The 23,675-nt window shown below is 31.1% G+C and overlaps 2 protein-coding genes across 3 annotated transcripts; one reads left to right on the forward strand and one right to left on the reverse strand.

Annotated features, from left to right (window-relative positions):
• Positions 1-2,845: 2,845 nt before the first annotated feature.
• Positions 2,846-14,100, reverse strand: LOC132729836 (isocitrate dehydrogenase [NAD] subunit gamma, mitochondrial-like). The gene is made up of 12 exons (XM_060715668.1): positions 13,960-14,100; positions 10,618-10,668; positions 9,777-9,871; positions 9,204-9,319; positions 8,084-8,138; positions 7,489-7,621; positions 6,320-6,453; positions 5,642-5,744; positions 5,019-5,165; positions 4,437-4,531; positions 3,801-3,861; positions 2,846-2,938 (listed from the first exon to the last, which is right to left on the reverse strand). Exons 1-12 carry the CDS (start codon positions 14,026-14,028, stop codon positions 2,846-2,848), a joined length of 1,152 nt encoding a protein of 383 aa, XP_060571651.1. The 5' UTR covers positions 14,029-14,100.
• LOC132729834 (26S proteasome non-ATPase regulatory subunit 10-like) lies at positions 13,977-22,941 on the forward strand. 2 transcript variants are annotated; one of them, XM_060715665.1, is made up of 6 exons: positions 13,977-14,112; positions 15,917-16,025; positions 17,026-17,302; positions 17,834-17,985; positions 18,685-18,884; positions 19,192-22,941. In XM_060715665.1, the coding sequence occupies exons 3-6, from the start codon at positions 17,149-17,151 to the stop codon at positions 19,709-19,711; spliced, it is 1,026 nt and encodes a 341-aa protein (XP_060571648.1). In that variant the 5' UTR covers positions 13,977-14,112; positions 15,917-16,025; positions 17,026-17,148; the 3' UTR covers positions 19,712-22,941. The 2 variants fall into 2 exon arrangements, with proteins under 2 accessions (XP_060571648.1, XP_060571650.1); XM_060715667.1 differs by having other exon boundaries at positions 17,137-17,302.
• Positions 22,942-23,675: the final 734 nt, after the last annotated feature.

The following is a 23,675-nucleotide window of genomic DNA, read 5'->3' on the forward strand; positions in this document are numbered from 1 at the left end:
TCAATTTACAAAAATAAATGAATACCTGTATTTAAAACATTTTCTAGATTGAAATTTCAATTCAATTTTTTCAAGTAATCTGATAGAGAAATATGTTTCAACTAAAATTTCTTTAGTTATCAATGTGAATGTTGTATTACATTAAATTTCTATCATGTCAATTACTAAATACTCTAGAGTTCGTGAAATGGACTTCCCTTACTTTAAATTTCGAACTGTCATTTGCAAATTTAAGTTGACTTCAAAGGTCTATCATTACCACTACTAGCTATCAAGGGGTTAATGAAAATGGAATAAGGGCATGTTTAATATACAGAGCAAATGGCGGTAAAAAGTTTTTGGAAAAGTCTGCTTTTCTACATCTAATTTTACCTCACTGTCTATGTAATGTATATGAACATTTATTCATATCATTTTATACTGGTAGTGCCCTGTAATATCAAGTAAAATTTATTTTTGACCTCTTTCACTTACAATTGGAAGAAAATAGATTTTAACTTATTATTTTCATCAACATAAATAGTACCATTTCTTCACTGTAGAAAACAAATTCTGCCATAAAACATACCTGGTAAATAACCATAATTAAGGCAGTTGTTTATGTCTCCAAAATCATCAAGTTTCAAAATATTCCCTTCAACATTTTAAAAAATTTCCATAAATTTAAATCTATATATAATGCCACTGTATGTTTTCATTGTATGTATTTTTATCTATTTCTGACCAACAAAGCTAATAATTAAATTGATGATCCATTGTTTTAAACATGTGAACCTATTCACCCGATATAACAATTGTAATGCTTAAGAAGAACAATACATCTTAGGCCAGAATCATCGCTTAGCATGAACAGTTGAACACTATTATAAAGGTTTGAACTTTCACCTTAATCGATTTGCTTATGATTTGAACATATGACTTGAGATGCTTAGCTGTAACCTAAATATAAGGTCATTCAACATTCATAAGATAAAAAGCAAAGCCATTGTCTCTGCTAAATTTCCAACAAATGCACACTATAGTCTTGCAATGCACACAAAAAGTCATGCAGTTTTCAACAACTTTAATCATAAAACTGCCATCAGACCATTTCGAAATGCCATGTAATAGATAAAAAGTCATATGCTTTATCCATTATAAAAAATGTAAACTTATCATGCTCACAAAACTGGTCCAATATAACATAAAACCAGTCTAAGGTATAGAAACTTTGCTATTGGCCAATTTCAAATCATAGCTTTCCTATTGGTCAATTTCAAATCTTGTATATTTAACCAACCAATCAAATGAAAATGTTTCAGACAGGTTTCAAGTTTGAAACTGTTTAAAAGGTTAAACTCTTGGTTTTATTCATAAATAAGTAGAGGATTACCATGAGCTATTGTAGGGAAGACGGACAAAACCCCACCAGTTAAAACCCCACCACTCAAAATTTTATAGAGTGGACAAAACCCCACCACTAAATTTTATAGAGTGGACAAAACCCCACCACTAAATTTTACAGAGTGGACAAAACCCCACCACTTACCAATTATTGGGCAAGATTTGATGAATTAAAATATATATAATATACAGTACACATTTTCACATTTTATATTTTAATTTCAATATAACATTTGTGTAATACTGGTATAAGAGATTATACAAATAATTTACAAACTGTTAAATCAACATCAAAGAGTAGTCATTTATTTGAGATTGTGCCACATTTATGACCTTGAATTATCCATTATTTTAAGTTTCTTCAAATTCATGTATTCAATTTATTTATAAAAAAAATAAACTACTTACTATTCATCAAGAATGTAGCACATTTTCATCAATTAATGATTAGAAAATAGCACATTTTGATAGCACATTTCTAATTTATTCAGTTCAGACAATTTTCCATCATTGTACTTCATTGTACTTAGTTTAAGTGGATACTGTGGCTGATAGCCTGAAGAAACTCGGGTACAGTCTTCTCCTTATTGATGAGTTGTTCACACATTCTTTTGAGTTTCATCTGCTGCACAATTGTTTGTTTTTTAACATGTTTACAAGAAAGTTATGTCCACTCTATAAAACTGAAGTGGTGGGGTTTTGTCCACTCTATAAAATTAAGTGGTGGGGTTTTGTCCACTCTATAAAATTTAGTGGTGGGGTTTTATCCACTCTATAAAATTTTGAGTGGTGGGGTTTTAACTGGTGGGGTTTTGTCCTACATTCCTATTGTAGCTCTCCGTCCAATTCCTATCTGCTTAAATTGTAAATTATTTACATGTATATATATCCTTGAATAAAAATATGTTTAAACCAACTATGTACCTTACACTGTAAAACAAGGTATGAAATTTTCTCTTTTTTTCAAATACATGTACAAAAACAATGCAGTTAATAGAAACAGTTCTATATTGCTACTTCATCATGTCACACACTGCATGGCAATTATACCTACAGCTGAAAACTCTGTTCTGTAAACAAAATAGCATTAGGAACAAAGAAACTCTTAAAATGGAGCAGTTTTTTTCATATGTAGACAAACATTCAATTATACAGTTGCTATCATTAATAGAATTCATTCAATTTTGCAACCTCTTCTTTGATCTATTGATTTTAAATCAATTAGCAAAGAAACAATTACAATGTACTGCAAAATTGTTCCATATACAGAAACTGGTCAAGAGATTCACGATTTAAGGCTGCATGTATGTGCATCCAACAACTGAAACAAAATTGTCTTCACAAGATTGTGTGTTCTGAAATATTCTTATGTTTATATAAAAGAATAACTTTTTACCAAAATTAAAAACATGTCATTTACTGTTTTCCTTTTTTTCTACAAATTTTATCCACGATTTATAACTTACCAAGCTTTTGTTTTAGGTTTAAGCTCCTGAATTATGGCATGAATGACATCTGTTGTTGTGGCTTGACCTCCAAGATCCGGCGTATGAACCTGAAATATTTCAACCATTTGTAAACATGAATGGCATAATGGTTACTATAACCTTACTAAACCTGTTGGGACCAGGACCGAAAGTAATGAGCATTTGGCCAAGCCAGTCAGCACGTTTTGTAGACTGGCCTGGCTCTATTAAGTTGGTAGCATAATTATTGTATTCTTATTTTGAATTTCCTCTTCTTTGAAAGAACTATTTTAAAACACCTCTAATGAACTGCTTCAAATTAAAAGCTAGACAAATAAAATTTAGCAGGTGAATGTGACCATGCTGTGCAATGTTGGTAGCTCAATTTTTGTACTTTTTATTCTGTTCAATGTATAAAGCAAGGCCTATTAAATTCAGGAGTGCAAGAATTAAATGTTTAGATTTTATTATTTCATCGACTTTGTTTGAAGATTGAAATATAATTCAGTATAAATGAATATAAACGGTATCATTTGTCCAGTATGACCCTGACCTCTTGAGGAAAACTTAATATAATTAACACAGTGATACAGAAGCACGCCAGTTTACTGTCCAAATCCTTTAACCATTGACTTGTGTTTTAATACATCGTTTTTATCAATAATTCAAACAATAAACCAATGGTGAGTAATAAATTCACCCTCAAATATATGATTCAGGAGTGGCTTCGTTGAATTCCTGTAATTAGCAAACTTATTGCTGTTAACGCAGCTTTTGTCCAAAAGTAAATAACAACCACCAGGGATTCAAAGGAAATCTTAACAGTAGAATCATTAATTAATTAACTTCATGCATTCACATTTTACTAAAGTTAGACAATATTTTTTACTATTTATTGTATCATTTGTATTTCTTATTTGCAATTAATAGAAGAAACATAAACATACTAACCTTTTTTTCATTGAGAACGTTAAGAACTGATTCCCTGATCAGAGTTGCGTGTCTGTAATGTCTGAAAAAGTAAAAATACCAATTTAAACATAGTGACAATCTTCTTATAATTGTTGTTCAGAAATGGGTTTCAATGTCACTTGCCAGTTTACAAAGAAATTTTTAAAATGATTTATGCTGGCCAAAGAAATCTGAAAATTAAATATACTGGCCAAAGAATGAACAACATTTGCTAGAATATCTGCATTATTTGCTGATCTGGTGTTATAACCTAAACAACAAGGGACGAGTTTTCAAGCTGTCTTTTTTAACCAATATAAGGCATTTTTTTAAACAATCCTTTGTAGGACCACACCCTTCCGAGTTAGTCCCTCACCAGAAAAAAAACATTAAAAAAACCCAACAAAAAACAATGGGCACTACCATAGTAATGACACAGAAAATCTTTGTATATATTATACACATGTGTTCTACAAATTTGTTGGACTTAAGCACAAGTAATGAAAACTTAAGTCACTGGGTCACACCTCATGTACTGAAAAGAAAAATGCTTCAAGTGACTGAATCAACTATATATGTCCTTTATTCAAAGATAGTCTCTAAAAAAGGTTAGACATTAGACATTTTCTTACATACCCTAGATAGTCCAGCATATCACAGCTAGCCAACAGCAGCCCAGTGGGATTTGCAATGTTCTTCCCTTTCAATGACAAACCAGTGTTTCTAGTTCCCTATAACAAACATGTCCGTATTACACTGTTATTACAATATCAATTACTATATCAATATAATTTGATAACTGAAAATGTAATTATTTTATTCAAAAAAGTTTGACAGGTAAATAGTGCAAGAATCTATACTTACCATTCTAAAATAAGCATAAATCTATGACTATTTCAAAGCTTTGGGTCAATTATCTTTAATTGTTGTAATTTTGTCCTATGTAAATATAACGTAAGTTTGCTCATACATGTATATTCTTCATAAAACTGTCTCAACCATCCTATAATAAGGTTGTGCTCTTAAATTACAAAATTAACTTTTCAATATCACAAAGTCAGGCCATTTTATACTTGACAAAGTTGAAGACAATACCGTTAATTGCCGATTCTGTGTAATGTTTTTTCCAGCTATAATTTTGGAGGTGTAGCTGGCTCTAACCTAATCAGTATAGGCTAATTAGTTTAGGATTAGGCATAAACTATGTAAAAATTTTACCATTTCAAAGACAGCATACTCCTCCCCAACATTAACTCCGCCCACTACACCAGAACCTCCCACTAGCCCTGTTGCTATGTTACTGAGAATGTTACCATACAAGTTAGGCATCACAAGCACATCAAACTGCTGGGGTCGTGACACCATCTGTTAATGCAAAGTTAATTAACTTTAGCACAAGTACTATTTCTCACATTAATAGCATATATATTATTTACAAGGGTTAGAAGTCATTCCAAAAAGGTCAAACTGAAAAGTATAAAAGAGGGAGTTCAATACTGAATTAATTGAACAAGTTGTATAAAAATATAATTATCATTTGAGCCTTTGGCAATATTATTTTATTCAACGACTTTTATGAATCTTGTCAATAAAGCTACATGTGTATACCAAAATAACATTTTTATCTCACATATTCTAAATATGAACAGTTCAAAGTAAAATTGTTTTTCATAGGTGTTCTTATACTGTAATGCTAACATTTAACATGAGCATACCCTTTGTTTGAATAATGCATACAATGTCACATCAAAATATATGCATAGCTGAGCAATACCATATTTACTGAGCCAGAAAAAGAAAAACTAATAGTGATAAAGCACATTTAACAATGATTTATATACCTGCATACTAGCATTATCAATGATCATATCGTTAAACTCAATCTCAGGATAATCTTTTGCAACATTCCTACAGCAATTCAAGAATAACCCATCTCCAAGTTTCCTGAAAAGAAATGATGACATTACTCAAAACTTCTCAAAACAATATTTTTATATGTAATGAATGATAATTTCAAACAAATTTGAAGTACAATTTTCTATGATAGTGAAGTGTCAGTTCTTCTGCAGATAATTTCTATACCAGAAAGAGGTTAATAATTGAAGTACTAATGATAAAATACTTCTTAATACTTCTAGAGATGCATTGAGAGAAGCGAGAACATCACATCATTCCTTGTTTCTTTGAACAAATTCAAGTTCATAGGCTTTCTGTCTGTTATCATGACCCTTTAATTAAACTTATTTTTTAATATTTTTTCAAAGTAGGATTTTATGCCACCCTGACTCTATAAATTTCAAACAACATTTTTCGAACTGGATTTTTTGAATCAGCTACAAGTGGGAAAAGGTGGCTATGGATACATAGTATAATTAATGTTCTTTTGTATAATTAATGTTCTTTTGTATGATTAATGTTCCTTTGAACAGTTTTGATTGCAGAGTTCCTATATCATTCAGAGAACTTGACCGAGGTGGCTGTGTGTGTCAGACAGTATCAGTAATGATTATAGCTCTTACATAATGTTTGCCTTGTGTACAGCTGTGACTTTCTTCCTCCCATGTTTCTGTGCATAATCAAATGCATATCTGGCAATATTTGTAGATTTAGCTGCTGTGATGATTTTCAGACTTTCAATAACACCATCAACACTCTGAAACACAATTATTTGTGCAAAAGTAAAAAATATCCTACATTTTTCAAACAACCTAACTTAATCTTTATGTCAGCGGATGACAGAAATGTGCAGCTTGATCAAGATTCTACCAACTGAGCTATGCGGCAGCTTACACATCTTCTCACCTTATCTGTGAACAGTTCCTTACTGTAACATTTACCAAACAAATATTTTCTCAGGCTTACCTAGAGGTCAACAAACAATGCTGATGTTATATTGGAATTTTCTAGTATAAATGTTGGAAAAAAGCAGTTTAACCTATAGGTACTTTAAATCTTACATGAGCTGATACCTATGTAAATATCATTAAACAATCAATGTGGGATTTATATATATATATATGAAAGACACTAAATACTTTTATAAAGCTTAAATTTCTTATCCCTCCAAAGGTAAAGGTGAGAACAACTCATCTAAGCCTCTAGCAAAGTCAGGCCAGTCTGTATACCAATAATACTTTTTCATGTACAGAATATAACATCGGCAGCTTAATCTTAAGTATTTTGGTATTAAATAATCTTTTTTTTGGTAATGTTTTAAATCACCGACACCATTGAAGTCATATGGTAACTTTCCAGTTTTGATGCACGTAGGAAGAGCTAAGCTGTCTCTAATATCCTACCAGTCATAATTTCTGGTACATGCAGGCCTCTTTTAATACTTTAAACCCCTCAATCAACAAAATTTTGAGCTGCACCATGACAAAACTAAGATAGTGTGTTTGCGACCAGCATGGATCCAGACCAGCCTTCGCATCTGCGCAGTCTGATCAGGATCCATGCTTTTCACCTACAAACAAGTTTAGAAACTGACAGCTAATAGCATGGATTCTGATCAGACTACGCAGATGTGCAGCCTGGTCTGGATCCATGCTGGTCACAAAAGCACTTTGTTGGTTTTGTCATGGCGAGGCTCATTAAATGGTCAATTCCAAGATAATAGGGTTAATGGTATGCTGTAAGTCTGCTTATTGTTTCATCAATTCAGACATTAATGTATACCAAAGTTTACCTCATGTTCAAGGTTTGAGTATTCGCCCTCTGTGTTTTCTCTGATTAGGATCATGTCTATATCCTGGTGCCGAGTTGGTACTCCAGGTAAAGACTTACATCTTACAACATTCGCAAAGAGATTCAGGTCCAGTCTGAAATAGGATTTTATAATATCTTAAATAAAGAACATAGTAAACTTTAAAGATAATCCATATTTCAGGATTAATGAAACTTAGAATAAGTTCCTCCAACATTTATTTTGCTCCATTTTATTTAGAAGATATAACAAATAAAAGAGATGTGCTTAGTGTACATACAGTTTTCATGATTCTATATTACTTTTTGCAACTTTAAAAATAAATTTTAGTTTTATGTTTTTCTTCCTGTCAACCATTACAAATCACTGTTTGTATGGCTACAAGTATGTATGTATTGTTTGGTTTGATGAAAATTAAATCAATGATTGTTATGTTAATTATAAAAAATCAAGCCTCACCTGGGTGTACTCCTTAGTGAATGATACATTTAACTTAAAACAGAACTCTAATTAACTTAAACATCTGTTTCATCAAAATCTTGACAATAACAATACAAGTGAATGACAAAACACAAACCTTAGTTTTACATTCATAGATGCTACTGAACTGTCATGATTCGTTGCTATGTTACCTGTAAACAAACACAACTAATTTATAATTAAACCAGATTACAATATCAGTCCAAAAACATACTCATAGGATTCAATGGCAATAAATGAAAACAACAAATTAAAGAATTAAAAAAAATATATGTGATATTAAATTCCTGCAATTTCGTTACTCCATAGACCTGGGTCCCAAGGTTATGAAGAAATTATCTAGGCTCAACTTTGACCTCTAGTATTTGATTGGTCAAAAACTCCCACAGAATGTACACTGACCAATGAAAATCCTGAGATCTGAGACAGAACTCAGAAAAAGAAGTTTTATAATCTGAAGACATGGATACTGAATTCACCAAGACCTCTTGGTATGCCACGTTTATTGAATTGACAGTCTGCTCGCTAAGCTCAATAGGGACAGCATACATGATTGAATTTGTAATCTAAAGTAAAGGTTGCTGGTTCAATCCTCAAGTGAGGCAAAGTCTTTCTGTGATAACTGACCTCAGACATTGAATAAAATGTTCATTTGACTCTCACTTCTGATTCAAAAAAAAGTTTGTGAGAAATCAATGACTATGAATACTGGTTAGCTATCCACCTAAGGTTGTTAGGTGCCCCGACTGCCGAGATAAAACCAACCATGTGTTGAAATCGACATAAAGATCAGACAAACATATTCAACTGATTCACTTAGTTTTCAAATTAAATAGCATATCAATCCAATGTCACTTTTTTGATAATTTGATAGGAGTATTAACAAACAAATTTTTATTTTGCCATTGCAAAAAAAGGCCCCTGTTTTGGTTTTATTTAAATGTTTTACTTTAATGCTTACTCATGGAGGAGTTAAATGTTTTCTTTTCAAAGCATACATACATGTATATATTTTTTTTACCTCATCAAAGAAAGTCTTAAGGTTACCTAGAACTCGGCCAGTTGGATGTGTCACCTTGTAAACAGCATAGCGGTCATCGCCGACGCTGTCAACAAAAGTAACCCCTATATGTCGCCTTTTTCAAGGCGACACAACCAAATGATAGGTGTTATTTAAAAAGAAGATATTAGATTCTAATTTAAATATTATGATTTACCTTTTATAGCAACTCCATTCCTGCCCACGGAGAGTAAAGCCTGATTGAGAAACTCTTCATCTGTTATGTCAGCATTTATATTCACCTCTTCAAATACGACTGGAGCTCCAGCATATCTGTATTATATAAAATAACACAACTCTATCTATGTAAATAATCACCTCTGGTCCAAAATACACATGAATATAAGTACAATATGATACACATGTATTGAATGTTATTTCACAACATAAGATTAGAAAGAGTTCGTTCTTTTCAACATGTGAAACACAAACACAGATCATTTAAAAATGGTTTCTTCACTTTGTGAGTTCAACAGTGAATTAAAATCAAATGATGTTCCATTTGATTACCAACTGTAGAAATAACTAGTAGAATATCATTACGCTTAGAACATTGAAAAAATAATCAATAATAAATGAATAAAAGTTAATTTTTACTTTCTTTAAACTGTACATAATGTTTCTCATGTCTAAATTATGAAAACTTAAATACTTATTTCTAAATTTATTGAAAAGTTAAACTAAAGTTAAGTCATATGCATTAAAAAAAGTGAAATCGAAGATTATGTACCTGAATATGTCATGGACATGTTTAAGGAGCTCTGGGCCAACACCATCCCCAGTTAAAGCAGTCACTGTATTTCTTCCTCCATACTTGCCAAACTTCTGCAAATAAAACGAAGTTATGTTCCATCTGTTATTAAATTTATGAAACGGTACTATTTTGAATATGACGGATCAGTTAATTGTACATCACATGTCTATGTACTGGAGACATGATACAGAAAATTTTACTAGCTCATCTTTTGAAGAATCAATTTTAGTATAATGAACTTTTCTCCTATATGTTTTGGATAGAGTTTTTTCATGTAATCATGTGATGAATTATGAAATAACCTGGGTAAAATGTATAAGGAATTGCAAGTTGTTTTCTGAATGAATGAAACATTTTCCTTTTTGTCTATTCTGGGTTAAAATTTCAGTAATAACAGATTGGGAATGTTGCTGAAATACAAATGTTCACATATTTACAATCTGAAATGAGTTCAATACAGATAAACATATTAAAATAATAATGAAGTCACATTTTATTTATAAAACTACAGCAGATGGTTATCTTTATGTTTACCACAAAACTTCATATACTTTCATTGCACAAGAATATATACTGAAAGTAAGGTTCATTGAAATAAACATACTAACCTATAATAATACATTCACTTAACTCAGTGAATACATACGGTCTCCAATAAAGTGAAGGATAGTGAAACAGTCTACCGATGCACAGGAGGGTACTAAAATAACAGCATCAACATGTTCACATCAACATGGGGAACCATTATTAACTACTGACATAACCAAAACTTAAATTTATGCACATAAATAATGGAAATTAAGCAACTAAACTTTACCTCAACAGAAGCTCTAGTAGCTGTGACTTGATTCCTCTGAGGTAAAACAACCTAAAATAAAAGTAAATTTATATGTATAATAATTGAAAATTTCAATCATAGACTCATAATATATTAATTTTGTGCAATATGATTTATAGACAAAAAAGGCATTAACTAAAGAATCAGAATATTCGATTAATATCTAAGGTTGATATTATCAGGTGTTTTAGATTATTCTATTTTTCTGTTTCAGTCCAAACGTCTAATTAGATGTCTGTTTATGAGGGAATATAATAGGCTAAATAGCATGTTTTTACACATACAGTAGTCAGTTCATTTCATGATTCCCCAAATTCCGGTCATTTTAGAGGTTTGATCAAGTAGAAATACAGTGTAAGAAACTTACACTGACAGTCTGTAAACATGATTTGGTGGCAAATCACTTGAGGGTTTTTATGAATAAAAACATTATTTCATAAATCATATTGTTTAACTGACACACAATCAAATAATCTTAAACATAGGAGCTAGTCAATTGCACAATGAATACTAGCCTGTGTTCTAGATTCACCCTGTTCTTGATTCAATATAATTAATGCCATTGGAGAAAGACTGAAATAAAGTGTGGTACACATGGTCTTGAGCATCAAACTCCTAATCCTGAAGTCCAGATCATGGGTTTGAATCCCACTACTGGTGCAATTACCTGTTATGACAACCATGAAGGATTCTACTAGTGTTACTGTAACTTAAAGCCTGTTTCAAGGTCCACAAAATATTGATTGTCATTAATGGCATGGAGTTTCTGTGTTAATGGGAAAACGAGACAAGCGATTGACCTTTTCGAAAACCTAGCTTAACACCGTTTTCCGGTACGTTACGGATTTAGCTCTGGGGAATTACACCAAATGAAGAACATAACACAACTACATAATATTTCTATTTTTCATCTTTATTTTACCATTTAAGGTGATAAAATTGATGTGTTTGAAAATTATCAATATTCATGTAATAGCTATCGCATTTTTAAAAAAAAAAAAAATTGTATATAATGAAAATCAATTAAATTAAAACAGTCGTAGTAGCATTTTCCATAATAAATAGCATAAACTTATGTAATTACTTTATTTTTTTATGGAATTATTCATACAATGAATTCAATTATTTTCTTACAAAGAAATAACTGTTTTATTTCACTTTAATTAAAATAGGCCAAAAACATACAGAGTTCATTATTACAAACCATTAGTTGAATTCCCCAGAGCTATGTAGAGAAAGTACTGGCAAACGGCATTTAGCTAGGTATTCCATTCCTGAATTTACATAAGATTGCAATCTTGAACAGGCTGGTGAAAATGCCCTATGGGGCTTAGACATAAAATATCATATTACTAGAAAAATAATTAATATGTTTCTTCCTAACTTTTTTTTATCAAGCATTGATATATGATACAAATCAAAATCAAAATATTTTGGTTATCTTTTATTTTCTTAGAATTATTTCCCTTTTTCCCATTTTCTAGAAACAAAATTTTTGAAGTTCATAAAAATTATATTGTAATGTAAAAGTCTAAATAAAAATGTGTCCAACAACTTCATTTTGCGCCAATACCTTTATTCTATATACATGTATTTGGATTAAATATTCTGTTTCTGGCATTTATATTTGGACAATCTTTTGACACTGAACATTATACTTTGAAGTTTTCCCTCTGAAAACTGAATGAAATGTATGCTGACAGGTGTTGGCGCAATGAATTACAGGTGTTCGCGCAATGAATTAGAGTATAAAGAAGTTGTTTAACCTATTTTGTTTTACACTTTGCTTATGTAACATACTTTTTAAGGACTTCAAAAATTATGTGTTGTAAAAACATGAAAAAAAGGGAAATAAATCTCACAAAAGTGACAGTAGTCAAATGTTTTTCTTTCTGTTTATATCAAATATTATTCTCAACAAACAAACAAAGTTTAAAAGAAATATATTTACTTCTTTTCTAGAAATATGATTTTTTATGACATAAGCCCGATCACGCATTTTCACCAGCCTGTTGAAGGACTGGTCACTGATGAAATCATGCAGGGATCAATCCACCTTACAATAATGTCAAACCTTTTGTTGGGGCATAGACATGTCTGCCAATCAAAATCACAAGAAACTTAAAAAGAATTGTTTAAAAGACGATAAAAAAAGAATATTTAACCCTTTCACTGCCAAAGGGACGGCTTAAGCCGCTCCTGTTATTTTCAGCGTATTTGCCATATGGACGACTTTAGCCATTTCTATAATAATAATAGTAATAATAATAAATTAATAATAATAAAAATAATAATAAATGTAAAGAAAATACACCCATAAACAATTTTCATATGAACTAGGTAAATAACCGAGGTATATCGAGTGAAAAAAAGGGGTTGTTTCCCTTATCTTCGAGTAAAATTGGTATATCATACGCTAAAACAATACAAATTAAGCCATTTTTAAACCTCTAGTTTGTTGTGATTAAATGTCCGATTTTAAAAATTATTACATCAATGGAAAGCTTGGGATCTTAGCTTTGTCAAGTATATAATTTTACATATCTTTTGACACCAAAGTATTTAAATTAACTGTTAAACCTACCATATGTCAGCCCATTTAACATACGATTTATATAGTGAGATACGCAACCGGTTATCTTTACTCGAAAACCTACTGATAAGAATAGCCTGTCGTCTACTAGTTGGGGAAAGTGTTTATCGGTGTATTATACCATCAACAATAATTATTATTATACTAACATATTTGGAAACATATATAATTATCATAATACTAATAACAAATAATAATAATTATATTAATTAATAATATCATAAGTAATTTCTTAGAAAACCCTCTGGCAAATACGTGAACAATAAAACAATAACCCTCTGGCAGCGAAAGGGTTGAAGATGTTAAATAAGGATGACATCAAAAATGATTTTTTTCATACATAGGGAAGATCTAGTCCTATAAATATGACGTCGCTTTGAGATATTTTGCTTCTGGGCAAGGCTTGCCCAACTAAGACTATCAACAAGCCGATACTTCTAATATTTTGGACTAAGGGAAGATCATGAATGACAAATCTCTGTCAACCCAATGGTTTGAAACAGCAGTATATAATGTAAACAACCGAACCTATAAACAACTGTTAAGGTGTTGAAGTATCGTTGGCCGATTGAATTTTACTTTTTTATATACCCCACCCACTAAAATATCATTGTGCATAATATAATTTTCTTGATTTCAAGATTTCATTTACAAAAACAATTTAATTATCAATGGGCGAAGTTGTGCAGTAAGATTTTCAATATAGAAATTCCGTCAAACAATATTACCTGTGGTGAAACTCTCAGATTTTTAAGAAGTTTTTGAAGTTGAATCGAACGCCGTATGGACGCAGCCATGTTTGTCCTTGACCTCCGCTAAGCGATGAACACCGAATGTTTCCGAATGTTGGAGCCATCTGTCAAAATGGAAAACAAATTAAGGTACATTTATTTCATTGTCCTCTAGTTGCCTTTGATGATGACAATCTTATTAAAATATTTTAAAAAGAAGGATCTGTATTAAAATTTTGAAATTTGATCATGCTTTTTGTTTTCTATTGTGAACAATATTTTTTTTGAATGTAAAGTTGTCTATTTCTGAATTAGGCACTGAACATTTGAAGAGCTGACTGTCACTATAATGTTAACTCTCCACATTATGATGTTAAATTATTATGTTTAAAAAAACAATAAGTTTGAAAATATAGAAGATAGCTGCAATACAGTCTGCACTGTCTAAGGAAATGAACTGATGCACTGTTATGGAAATGGTTAGTATATAAAGGAAAGAAGATTTGACCCATACACTTCCCTTCATGGTGTGCACGTGACTCAGAGTGCATAGGTCACCTAGTTAGGTCACTTAACTGGTGTGACCTAACCAACGGCAAAGGGTGTGGCTCTACAAAGTGCTGCTGCCTCCAGGAAGAGGTGCCTTTTCTTCTTTTGTCTTCTGCGTTTAAGAATAAGATATGTATCTCTAAGCTCCAGCAAGAGGTGGTTTTGACCCCTGGTGTTGCTTTGAAGTTTGTAACAACCGTGGTTAGCCAAAATCATCTTTCCTGCTTTGGTGCCATATGACCTTAATTGTGTTGGTACACTGTAAAACCAAACAAAACAAAACGATAGTCAGCTGTTTGTTAGTGCAATGTATATGTTAGCATGTCAAAAATATTTACATTATACATGGTAAAATAGGCTTAAACATGATAGCATTATAATGTTTTGAGCCAAAATTCTTTGAAAGATCAATTGCTGACAACATTGTTCTTAGGTTTCAGACAGTTGTCTTGGTAACAGAATTAAACTTATTAAACAGCATGGTTTGAAATAGTCTCAATATTTCGACAGCAAGACAGACCGATTTTATAATCTGATATTTCATAGATGTCTGTCTTTAAAGGGCGACCATCGTCTATATAAAAAAAGCCCTAAAGCGCACAATTCATTGGGCTAGGTTTGAAATAAATGCTTGTACATATGATCAGGTTATCTGATCATTGTCAGTGTCTTGCATACTATTTGCACATTAAAATGGATAAATGGATTATAACATACATGTACCTTTATAGGGAAAAATTGCTTGGGAGCTCCATATCAGTGGTTCAAGTTGCTTATTTAATACATTGCTGTAGATTTGAAACTAGTCTTGGAATTTCCATTTTTCATATAAAGAAGTATGTCTTGCAAGTTAGTGGAAGTAGGATTTACTCTGTTCGCAGGTGCCTTAAATAACTTGTGCCTTTGATATTTAACACAAATGGGCATTTGAAATGTTCCTCCACCTGTAATACTGGAAAGTTAACTTGTGAATTTTATAGTCAATTTGACTAGCCAAGGCAAATAGCTGTGTAAATAACACAAGCCTTTACTGATTATAAGACTGCCTTAGAGAATTTGTATATCATACAGCTTAGAATAATTCTCAATTTCTTGATGTACATGTATCATATATGATTGTGAGATAGCTGTTGTTTAAGTCACCGACCTCCAGCTGATATTATTATCTATGTGTTATTTTACTTTGACACAAAAGCACATTTCCTGTCATGGTGTGAATATTTGATGTAATCTTTGATAAGCTTCTAGAGAAGTGCCTGGAATGACAGATATATGGTATATACAGTACTGATGTCAATAGATAATTACCTTTTTCATCTATAGCTTATTGTCAGCATGTTAGACTTGATTTATTGGATATCACATGAAGCTGTGTTTAATGATACAAATGTAATACTTTTTTCAGGTGCATAATGTGTACATATTATTTCAAAAAAGAAGAAGATAGGCTAGATGTAAGAGCCATCTGATAAAGAAACAAATTAAGGAATTCAATTTTCAGGACCAGATTACAGGTATGTTATAGAATTTTTAAACAATTATTTATATACTGGTATCTAATATAATTATTTAACATTTTAATATATAAATAATTTTGCTGGAAAATATCAAATTGTAAATTTTGGAAAAATATCAAATTGTAAATTTTGGGAAATTGTCAAATAGAAAATTTTGGGAAAATGTCAAATTGCAAATTTTATATCAAATTGTAAATTTTGTAAAAATATGAAATTGTTAACTTTGTGAAAATATCAAATTGAAAATTTTGGGAAAATAAGGGACACAAAATTCTGCAACACCGTCAAATTTAGAAACATTAATTTTTTACATCCTGAATATTAAAATGATATATATATTAATATCTTGTCAATTTATCGTGATTTAACAGACATTAATTTGCCTTTGCAAAATGATTGTTTGAATGGGGTTTTTCAGCATAATTATAAAAACTAGAACTGTTTTATATATATTTAAACATTTTTAATACATAATCTATTTGTTCTTATTCATTTGATATTATATCTACAGTATACTTATATAATGATGTACTAAAAGCATTTACATCACAGCCTAGAGGTATACATGTATATGTATTCAATAAACAATGCCATGAAGAAATTTGACACCACTTTAATATAAACTTATACATGTAGATATTTTACTTTTAGAAATATTACAATGTATTTAGAAGACATAGTTTTCTTTGCTAATCTTGAACAATTATTTCTATTACTTTTAATTACATGATAAACTTTATATAACTACGTTAAACAAAGACTTCATTGCTGTCTGAGTAAAGTGTGGGAACATTATATATATTATAATAAGGGTTATTTATTTCTGATAAGAAATTTAGTGATTATCATATTGACAGGATGTTTTCATGCTGATAAGACGATAAATGACTTCTTGACTGCTGATAAGATGTTAACATAAGCTGCTGATAAGAATGTGATTGTGATGCCTGCATTCTGATAAGATTATTTAATTAATAACTAGTATATGTATTTTCAGCCAATGAAATTCTTTTCCCTATGTGATCCAGCCAATGAAATCATTTTCACATACACTTTAGCCAATGAAATTCCTTTTGACAAGTGATTCAGCCAATGAAATCATTTTTAGATGTGACACAAGATGGAGTATCATGGGTTATTAAATAGCCGTGTTCTCACTGCAATGAGAAAGAGGGACATAGAAAAAGTTCAGCAGTTACTTCTGATGCCAAACTTTGACCTCAACTATTCATCAAAAAAGAAAATCACCCCTTTGATTCTTGCAGCAAAATTAGGTAGGCTTTTACAATTGCAATTGTGCTTACTTTTAAAAGTTTAATTTTAAAGTAATTTTTCTGGTCAGAAACTAAATCACATTGACAGTATGTTTAGGTCATATAGTGGCTTTAAGGTTATATAGTGGCTTTCAAGGTCACATGACAGCTTTCAAGGTCAGCTTTCAAGGACATATGGTGGCCTTCCAGCTTAACCAAAGGTACCTTGATAGATCCACCAGCTTTCACTGAGCTATTTACTCAGCTGTCTGAGATGAAATTTTAATAAAACCCTGTCCTTAAACAGGAATTAATCAAATTGACAGTCTTAATATCTTTTTATTGTACAATCAGTACATATCTTGTGAAAATTTCCCTTATTAAAGCCATGAATGATTAAAAGATGGAGAAGTGTATTTAAGACATATAGCTTGGAGAGGGTTATATTTCACATGGTAACAATATGTAAATTTTTCATATAACAATTGTGGGGTAATACTATGTACATAAAGGTCATGATCAGTATGTTAATATTAAATAACATATTTTCAGGATTGTTGAGTGTTTGTGAAAAACTGGTATCCTTGAAAGTAGAATTATCCTGCTCGGATCTAGACGGACGGACAGCTTTACACCATGCTAGTTACCATGGTTTCACAGATATTGTAAATCTGCTGATAGCAGCTGGATGTCATGTTAACAAGGTAGGCTTATGTGATTAGGATATTGACTAAACCTTAACCTGCTGTCAGCAACAGATTCTACCCATGTTAACAGTACAGACCAAGAATAGCCAACACATCCATGCTGTTTGATCATGGTCTGCACTGTTTGCTATTCAGTCAATTCATATTTTGAATTTTTCCTAAAACTAACAGGGGCATCCATAGCTGAATGGTTAAGGTAGTTGATTCTAAACCACTTGTCCCTTAAGCTTAAGGTTCGAATCCTGACAGGGACTTTGTATTCTTTCATGTGTGGATTCTATCCAGTTTAGCTTATAGAATGTCATTGGTTCTTCTCAGGTGCCCCTTAAATTCATGCCTGAAATAATTTGCGGCCTTCCTCTAACAGTTCCTCTACTAGTTAAGCTGGAAAGTCACCATATGACCTATACTGTGTTACTGTATAGTCATGTCCAGATTAAAAGATCATAAGTCATGTCTATTTAAGATATTTGTGTAAAGATAATGATTAAATGTTTTATGTGCAACTTATATTAATTAGTGCACGATTGGTTACATTTTCAGTTAAATCTATATAGTCATGGGTTATTGCTATATACATTATTATGTTTTTACAAACATATTCATAATCTGTCGGATATTTAGTTCCATATATTATACTGGCATTTAGTCACTTAGTTATAGCCTATATCAAATAAGTGATCTTTTATTTTCAAGGTTAACCAAGAAGGTGACCTTCCCCTTCATGAGGCTGTATCCAATGGTAACGTTGAAACTGTAGAGGCTTTGTTGGCAGCAGGAAGTGATATCAATAGACCTAATCAGGTGACAGGAAGTACACCTCTTGACCTGTCTGTACTGCATGAGAGAGCAGACATTGTCAGCACATTATTAAAGGGTGGTGCTAATGTTCATAGGTATGCATAATTGCAAAGTAGATATTATTTATTAGTTAGTGTTTGATTCACATTTACTATTGATTTTATTAAAGTAATGTTGATGAAATATTGTTTCTGTACCATTTTGTAAGTGCAATATCATACCTTGAATAATAACCTCAAAATAATATCTTAATGGAAGAGGCTTTTGCATAGAAAATAGCTTTTTTGACATATTTTCAGAGAGCTGTGTCCTTAATAAGACAGTAGATGTCTTACAATAGGTCTCATGCAATACATGTGTAATATTTCTTAAATTTACTTGAACTTTCATTTATTTCTACAGGAAATCCAGTGCTGGAGAAACGGCTCTACATTTTGCTGTTCAGGTTGGCTCTCTTAAAATCATAGAATACCTGCTAGGTGCTGGCGCAGATATTAACAGTGTGAATAATCTTGGGGAGACCCCTCTAGCACTTGCTGTTCAAGAGAAGAAATTGAATATTGTGAAATATTTAGTAGAAGCTGGTTGTAAGTTTGACCATTCGGAATATCTATCACCAATGTACATAGCGTGCCGTCAGAACAGTCAAGATATCATTAGTTACTTTCTATCGGAGGGAGTCAATTTAAGCCGCGACAGGTGGCTTATGAGATATACATACTTAAAATTGGAGGAGTCTAACCCAGAATTATTGGCATTTGTGTTCCACCGATGTGAAAATCCACTTACGCTAAAAGAGATCTGTCGAAGTAGTGTTCGTAAAGCATTACAACCAAAACTAAAGGAAAAAGTTTATCGCCTAAAATTGCCAAAATCGCTCGAGCATTGGGTAGCTAGTGATATAATTCACGATATTTTTTAATTGTATTGTACTTATGTGCCAAATGTTTTGCCATTTTAACAAACCTGAGTTTTAACCAAGCTATTTTAGAGATTTGTTTTCTATGATTGAAAATATGTTATTATAAGCATTTTTTATGAAATTGTTATTCGGTCTTAAAGGGTAATATTTTGTAGAATTTTTGTCAGGATTGTACAGTTATCTTTAACAAGTGTTTAAATTTTGTTGTAATGTGCATACAAAATTCTTAATACATTTTATTTCCTGTAAGTACAAGGGGAAACTTGTACATTGTTCTAGTCATTAGATTTATATCATGTTTTTTTGGTTGTTTTTCATGTGAACTTGTTTGTTTGATGTTTTTCGTAAGTATTTATTTTGAGAAACAAGGGAATCTAAACAAGACTTATTTGATGTTTTTGTGAAGTATGCATGTAATTGTTTTGAGATATTCGCAGAAATGTAAACCAGGATTGCTCAGTTTTACTTAATAACCATAGAAATTAATTATCACAGCATTTAAAGTTATTTTTGTATTCTCAGACTTACTGTTTGTGGCATGATATGCCAGGAAGCTTGATATCAAATTTCAATGTTCAAATTTCTTTTATTACAATTTTTATGCCAGATAGCTTACTTATGATATGTATAACTATGTACATGTACATATTTGAAATTTTATATAGTTTTGCCTGAATAGACTTTTTTAATGTTATAAGAATCGTTAAAATAGCTTTTACTTTTGTTTCAATCATATTTACATACGCTCGATCGTGAAGAAAAACTGTAGCTCAATATTTGAACCACTCTTCACCTTTGAGCTTTTATGTTCAGCATTGTTCCTGAAATTGTTGATATTGATATATTATTGTTTTGGTTTATTTATATCATCACTATTTATAACCATTTTGAAGTATTTTAAAAAGCTCGAAACATGACCTACTTTGGTGCTGGCTCATCACACATGTTTGTAGTTGACCTTGACCTTGATATAACCACTCAAGGTCACGATTTTCTCATCATGTACATTTGTATTTATTTTTTCATTGGATATTGTGTTTATATGGCTCGATATTTTTCATCTTTTTTTAGATGGTATTTGTGACAGAAATGATAGAATAAAATTTGAGCCGCGTCACTACAAAACCAATATAATGGGTTTGCGACCAGCATGGATCCAGACCAGCCTGCGCATCCGCGCAGTCTGATCAGGATCCATGCTGTTCGCTTACAAACCCTATAACAAGTAGAGAAACTGATAGCGAACAGCATGGATCCTGATCAGACTGCGCGGAGGCGCAGGCTGGTCTGGATCCATGCTGGTCGCAAACCCATTATGTTGGTTTTGTCATGACGCGGCTCATTTATTTGAAAGAATATCAAAATGTGTTTACCATATTTCTGATGACATATATATGAAATTTTTGTTGGGTCTTTTCATAAAATTATACCATATTGCTATAGTAATGAATGGTCCAGTTGTCTGCTTGCTAAGGTCAATAGTGAGGGAATATAATTCAGTAATCCAGGGGTTGCTTATAGTGCTATCCCATGGGGAGGCAAAATTTTTGTTTGATAGTTGACAAAGAAAATTGAATCTTATGATAATTTATTTATTCATGTTGGATAAGCAGTTGGTCACTTGCAGATAATTGGATAATTACTGGTTAGTTATCCAGTTTTGAGTTGGAAGTCTGCCAAGATATGACCAAAAATGTGTTAAATTAGTATAAGGAAAAACAAAAACTAACAAACTTGGTAGAATTATTGTGGAATCATCAAAGTTCAGATAAAAATTTTAAAAATCATATGCTTTTATTTTTTCAACAAGAGTTGTGTCCCTTAATAGGGAACGCTTTCAGTCAAATCAAGAATTGAGTTTTCTACCAGTTTTCAATTTAATTCTGAGTGAATTTCTTTATGAAATTTGGCACATTCTTTCATTAGAAGTGTTTCACTTGATATTTGAAAGATTTTCAAATTTTATGTTTTTAGGCCTTTTGATCTCAGTGGTGTTACATGTATGTACTTTAATATTTGTGTGGGTGCTAAGTGGAAAGAAAACACAAACTAACATTGTTTTTCTTGTGTAGTTTATATTTTTATTTCATTACATCTCTTTTTTCAAAATTTTTTCTTTGATATGCTAAATCATGACACCTATAGGCAATAACATAATGACAGAGAAAAACAGAAAATTAAAAACAATTTCCATGTTAAAATATCTGCGTTTGCACTCTGAAATTTACACTTTGAACATAGAAAGAAGATTTGCCATACAGGACAAGTTTAATTGAATGATAATTATTTTGGAAGTTTATCATTTTGATTGTATAAGAAACTGCAAAATAAGTTCATATTTCAATTTATTACATGCTTTTTTGTGGTTTATAGAAATATATCAGTGATATAAAACTGGTATTTTCACTGTTTGAAACAGTGAAATTACCACTTTGATAATTTCACTGTTTTGAATTTAAGCCCCTTACATTGTTTCAGTGAAATACCAGCGTGCACAGAACTGGGTACCAACTTAATGACGTGACGTCGTAAATGACGTCATGTTGTATTATTATTTGGCGCGCTTTTCATTCAGTATTAGGTTTAAAGTCTTTTTAAAACGTTTCTTTGCATATAATAAAAAGAAAATATGTTTAGTTTAGTGTATGATCGAAATATATTTCACCTTGTGAACACCAAAAGTTCATATTTCACTCGTGGCTGCGCCACTCGTGAAATATACCTTTTGGTGCTCACTCGGTGAAATATATTCCGATCTTACACTGAACTAAACAAATATCCTCTATATATTTAACTTAACATTTGTATTTTTTAATGACAAGTGTGAATTGTTTTTATCAATGTATACATACAACAACCTTGTACTTCTTCATGATTTCTCAATATTATTGTTAAGGGGAGCAGTGGCCTAGTGGTTTAGGTGTGTGCTTCTCTACCCAGGGATCATGGGTTCGAGCCATATTCGGGTCATGACCATGTTTCTTTACATGGTTGTTTCCAGGAAGCCCGAAAGTGATTATCATAATATGCATTGCCAAGAACTTGTTTCACAATCAAGCTTAAATAACATATGTTTAAACCAATATTGTTGCAAATGGTCAAAAATGATATTATATTGTTAAAAACATGATAAAAAAATCGAAAAGCAACGACAGAAAATTATGTTTGAAGATAATATCTCTGATACTATAATTGGTAATGATCCAAATAAAATGAAGAAAGTTGTAAAAGCATGATAAAAAAAATCGAATAGCAACGACTGAAAATTATGTTTGAAGAAAATATCTCTGATACTATAATTGGTAATGATCCAAATAAAATGAAGAAATGTGTAAAAAAAAAAATAATTAGTAATTGTCCAAATAAAAAAGTTAAAAATATCTAGAGAGTATAATAGTACTGACATGTGATATCCTAAAACAAATATCAAATCTTTTTTAAAGGCACATTATTTCTCAGAAATACATATTTTTTTAATTGTTTAGAAATGTTGAACATGTGTTTAATAATATTTTAATAATATATTTAGAGCATGTAAGATGTTAAACAGCTGAAGAAAATAGCGCTGAATATGCAGTAATATGTCGCAAAGGTAGAAAATGTAAACAAAAAAGTATTTTGACTTCCGTGCAAAATACAAATTCACTATAATTATACCAATTGCCAAAAGAGCAAAAAAATCCAAAGATAATTCATCATCAGTTGTGGCAAATGAGTATTTCTTTTGAAACTGTAACAAGATACCAAAAATAAAAAGTTTTTGAGAAATAAAAATAACAGCATATCTGAGGCACAGGTGCTAGTGGCATTGATTTGACCTTAAATGTGTTTGACCTTGTTATTTATACAATAAAATATCAATATATTAAAAAAAAAAAAAATTAGAAAAAAATTTTTTTTTCACTGTAATATTATTAATAATATAACAGTGAATTTTTTTTTTTTTTTTTTTAATATATTGATA

This window comes from Ruditapes philippinarum, unplaced genomic scaffold (assembly GCF_026571515.1).
Source record: "Ruditapes philippinarum isolate M1 unplaced genomic scaffold, ASM2657151v2 ctg8269_1_1_1_1, whole genome shotgun sequence".
NCBI classification, from domain to species: Eukaryota; Metazoa; Mollusca; class Bivalvia; order Venerida; family Veneridae; genus Ruditapes; species Ruditapes philippinarum.

Excerpts from the sequence above, each read along its gene's own strand:
- LOC132729834 (XM_060715665.1), top strand. The coding sequence starts at position 17,149 with ATGGAGTATCATGGGTTATTAAATAGCCGTGTTCTCACTGCAATGAGA. Across the intron at positions 17,303-17,833 it reads GATTCTTGCAGCAAAATTAG|GATTGTTGAGTGTTTGTGAA; the intron begins GTAGGCTTTTAC and ends ACATATTTTCAG. Across the intron at positions 18,885-19,191 it reads GGTGGTGCTAATGTTCATAG|GAAATCCAGTGCTGGAGAAA; the intron begins GTATGCATAATT and ends TTATTTCTACAG.
- LOC132729836 (XM_060715668.1), bottom strand. The coding sequence starts at position 14,028 with ATGGCTGCGTCCATACGGCGTTCGATTCAACTTCAAAAACTTCTTAAA. Across the intron at positions 10,669-13,959 it reads ATCTGAGAGTTTCACCACAG|GTTGTTTTACCTCAGAGGAA; the intron begins GTAATATTGTTT and ends CTTTTATTTTAG. Across the intron at positions 2,939-3,800 it reads ACGTTCTCAATGAAAAAAAG|GTTCATACGCCGGATCTTGG; the intron begins GTTAGTATGTTT and ends GAAATATTTCAG.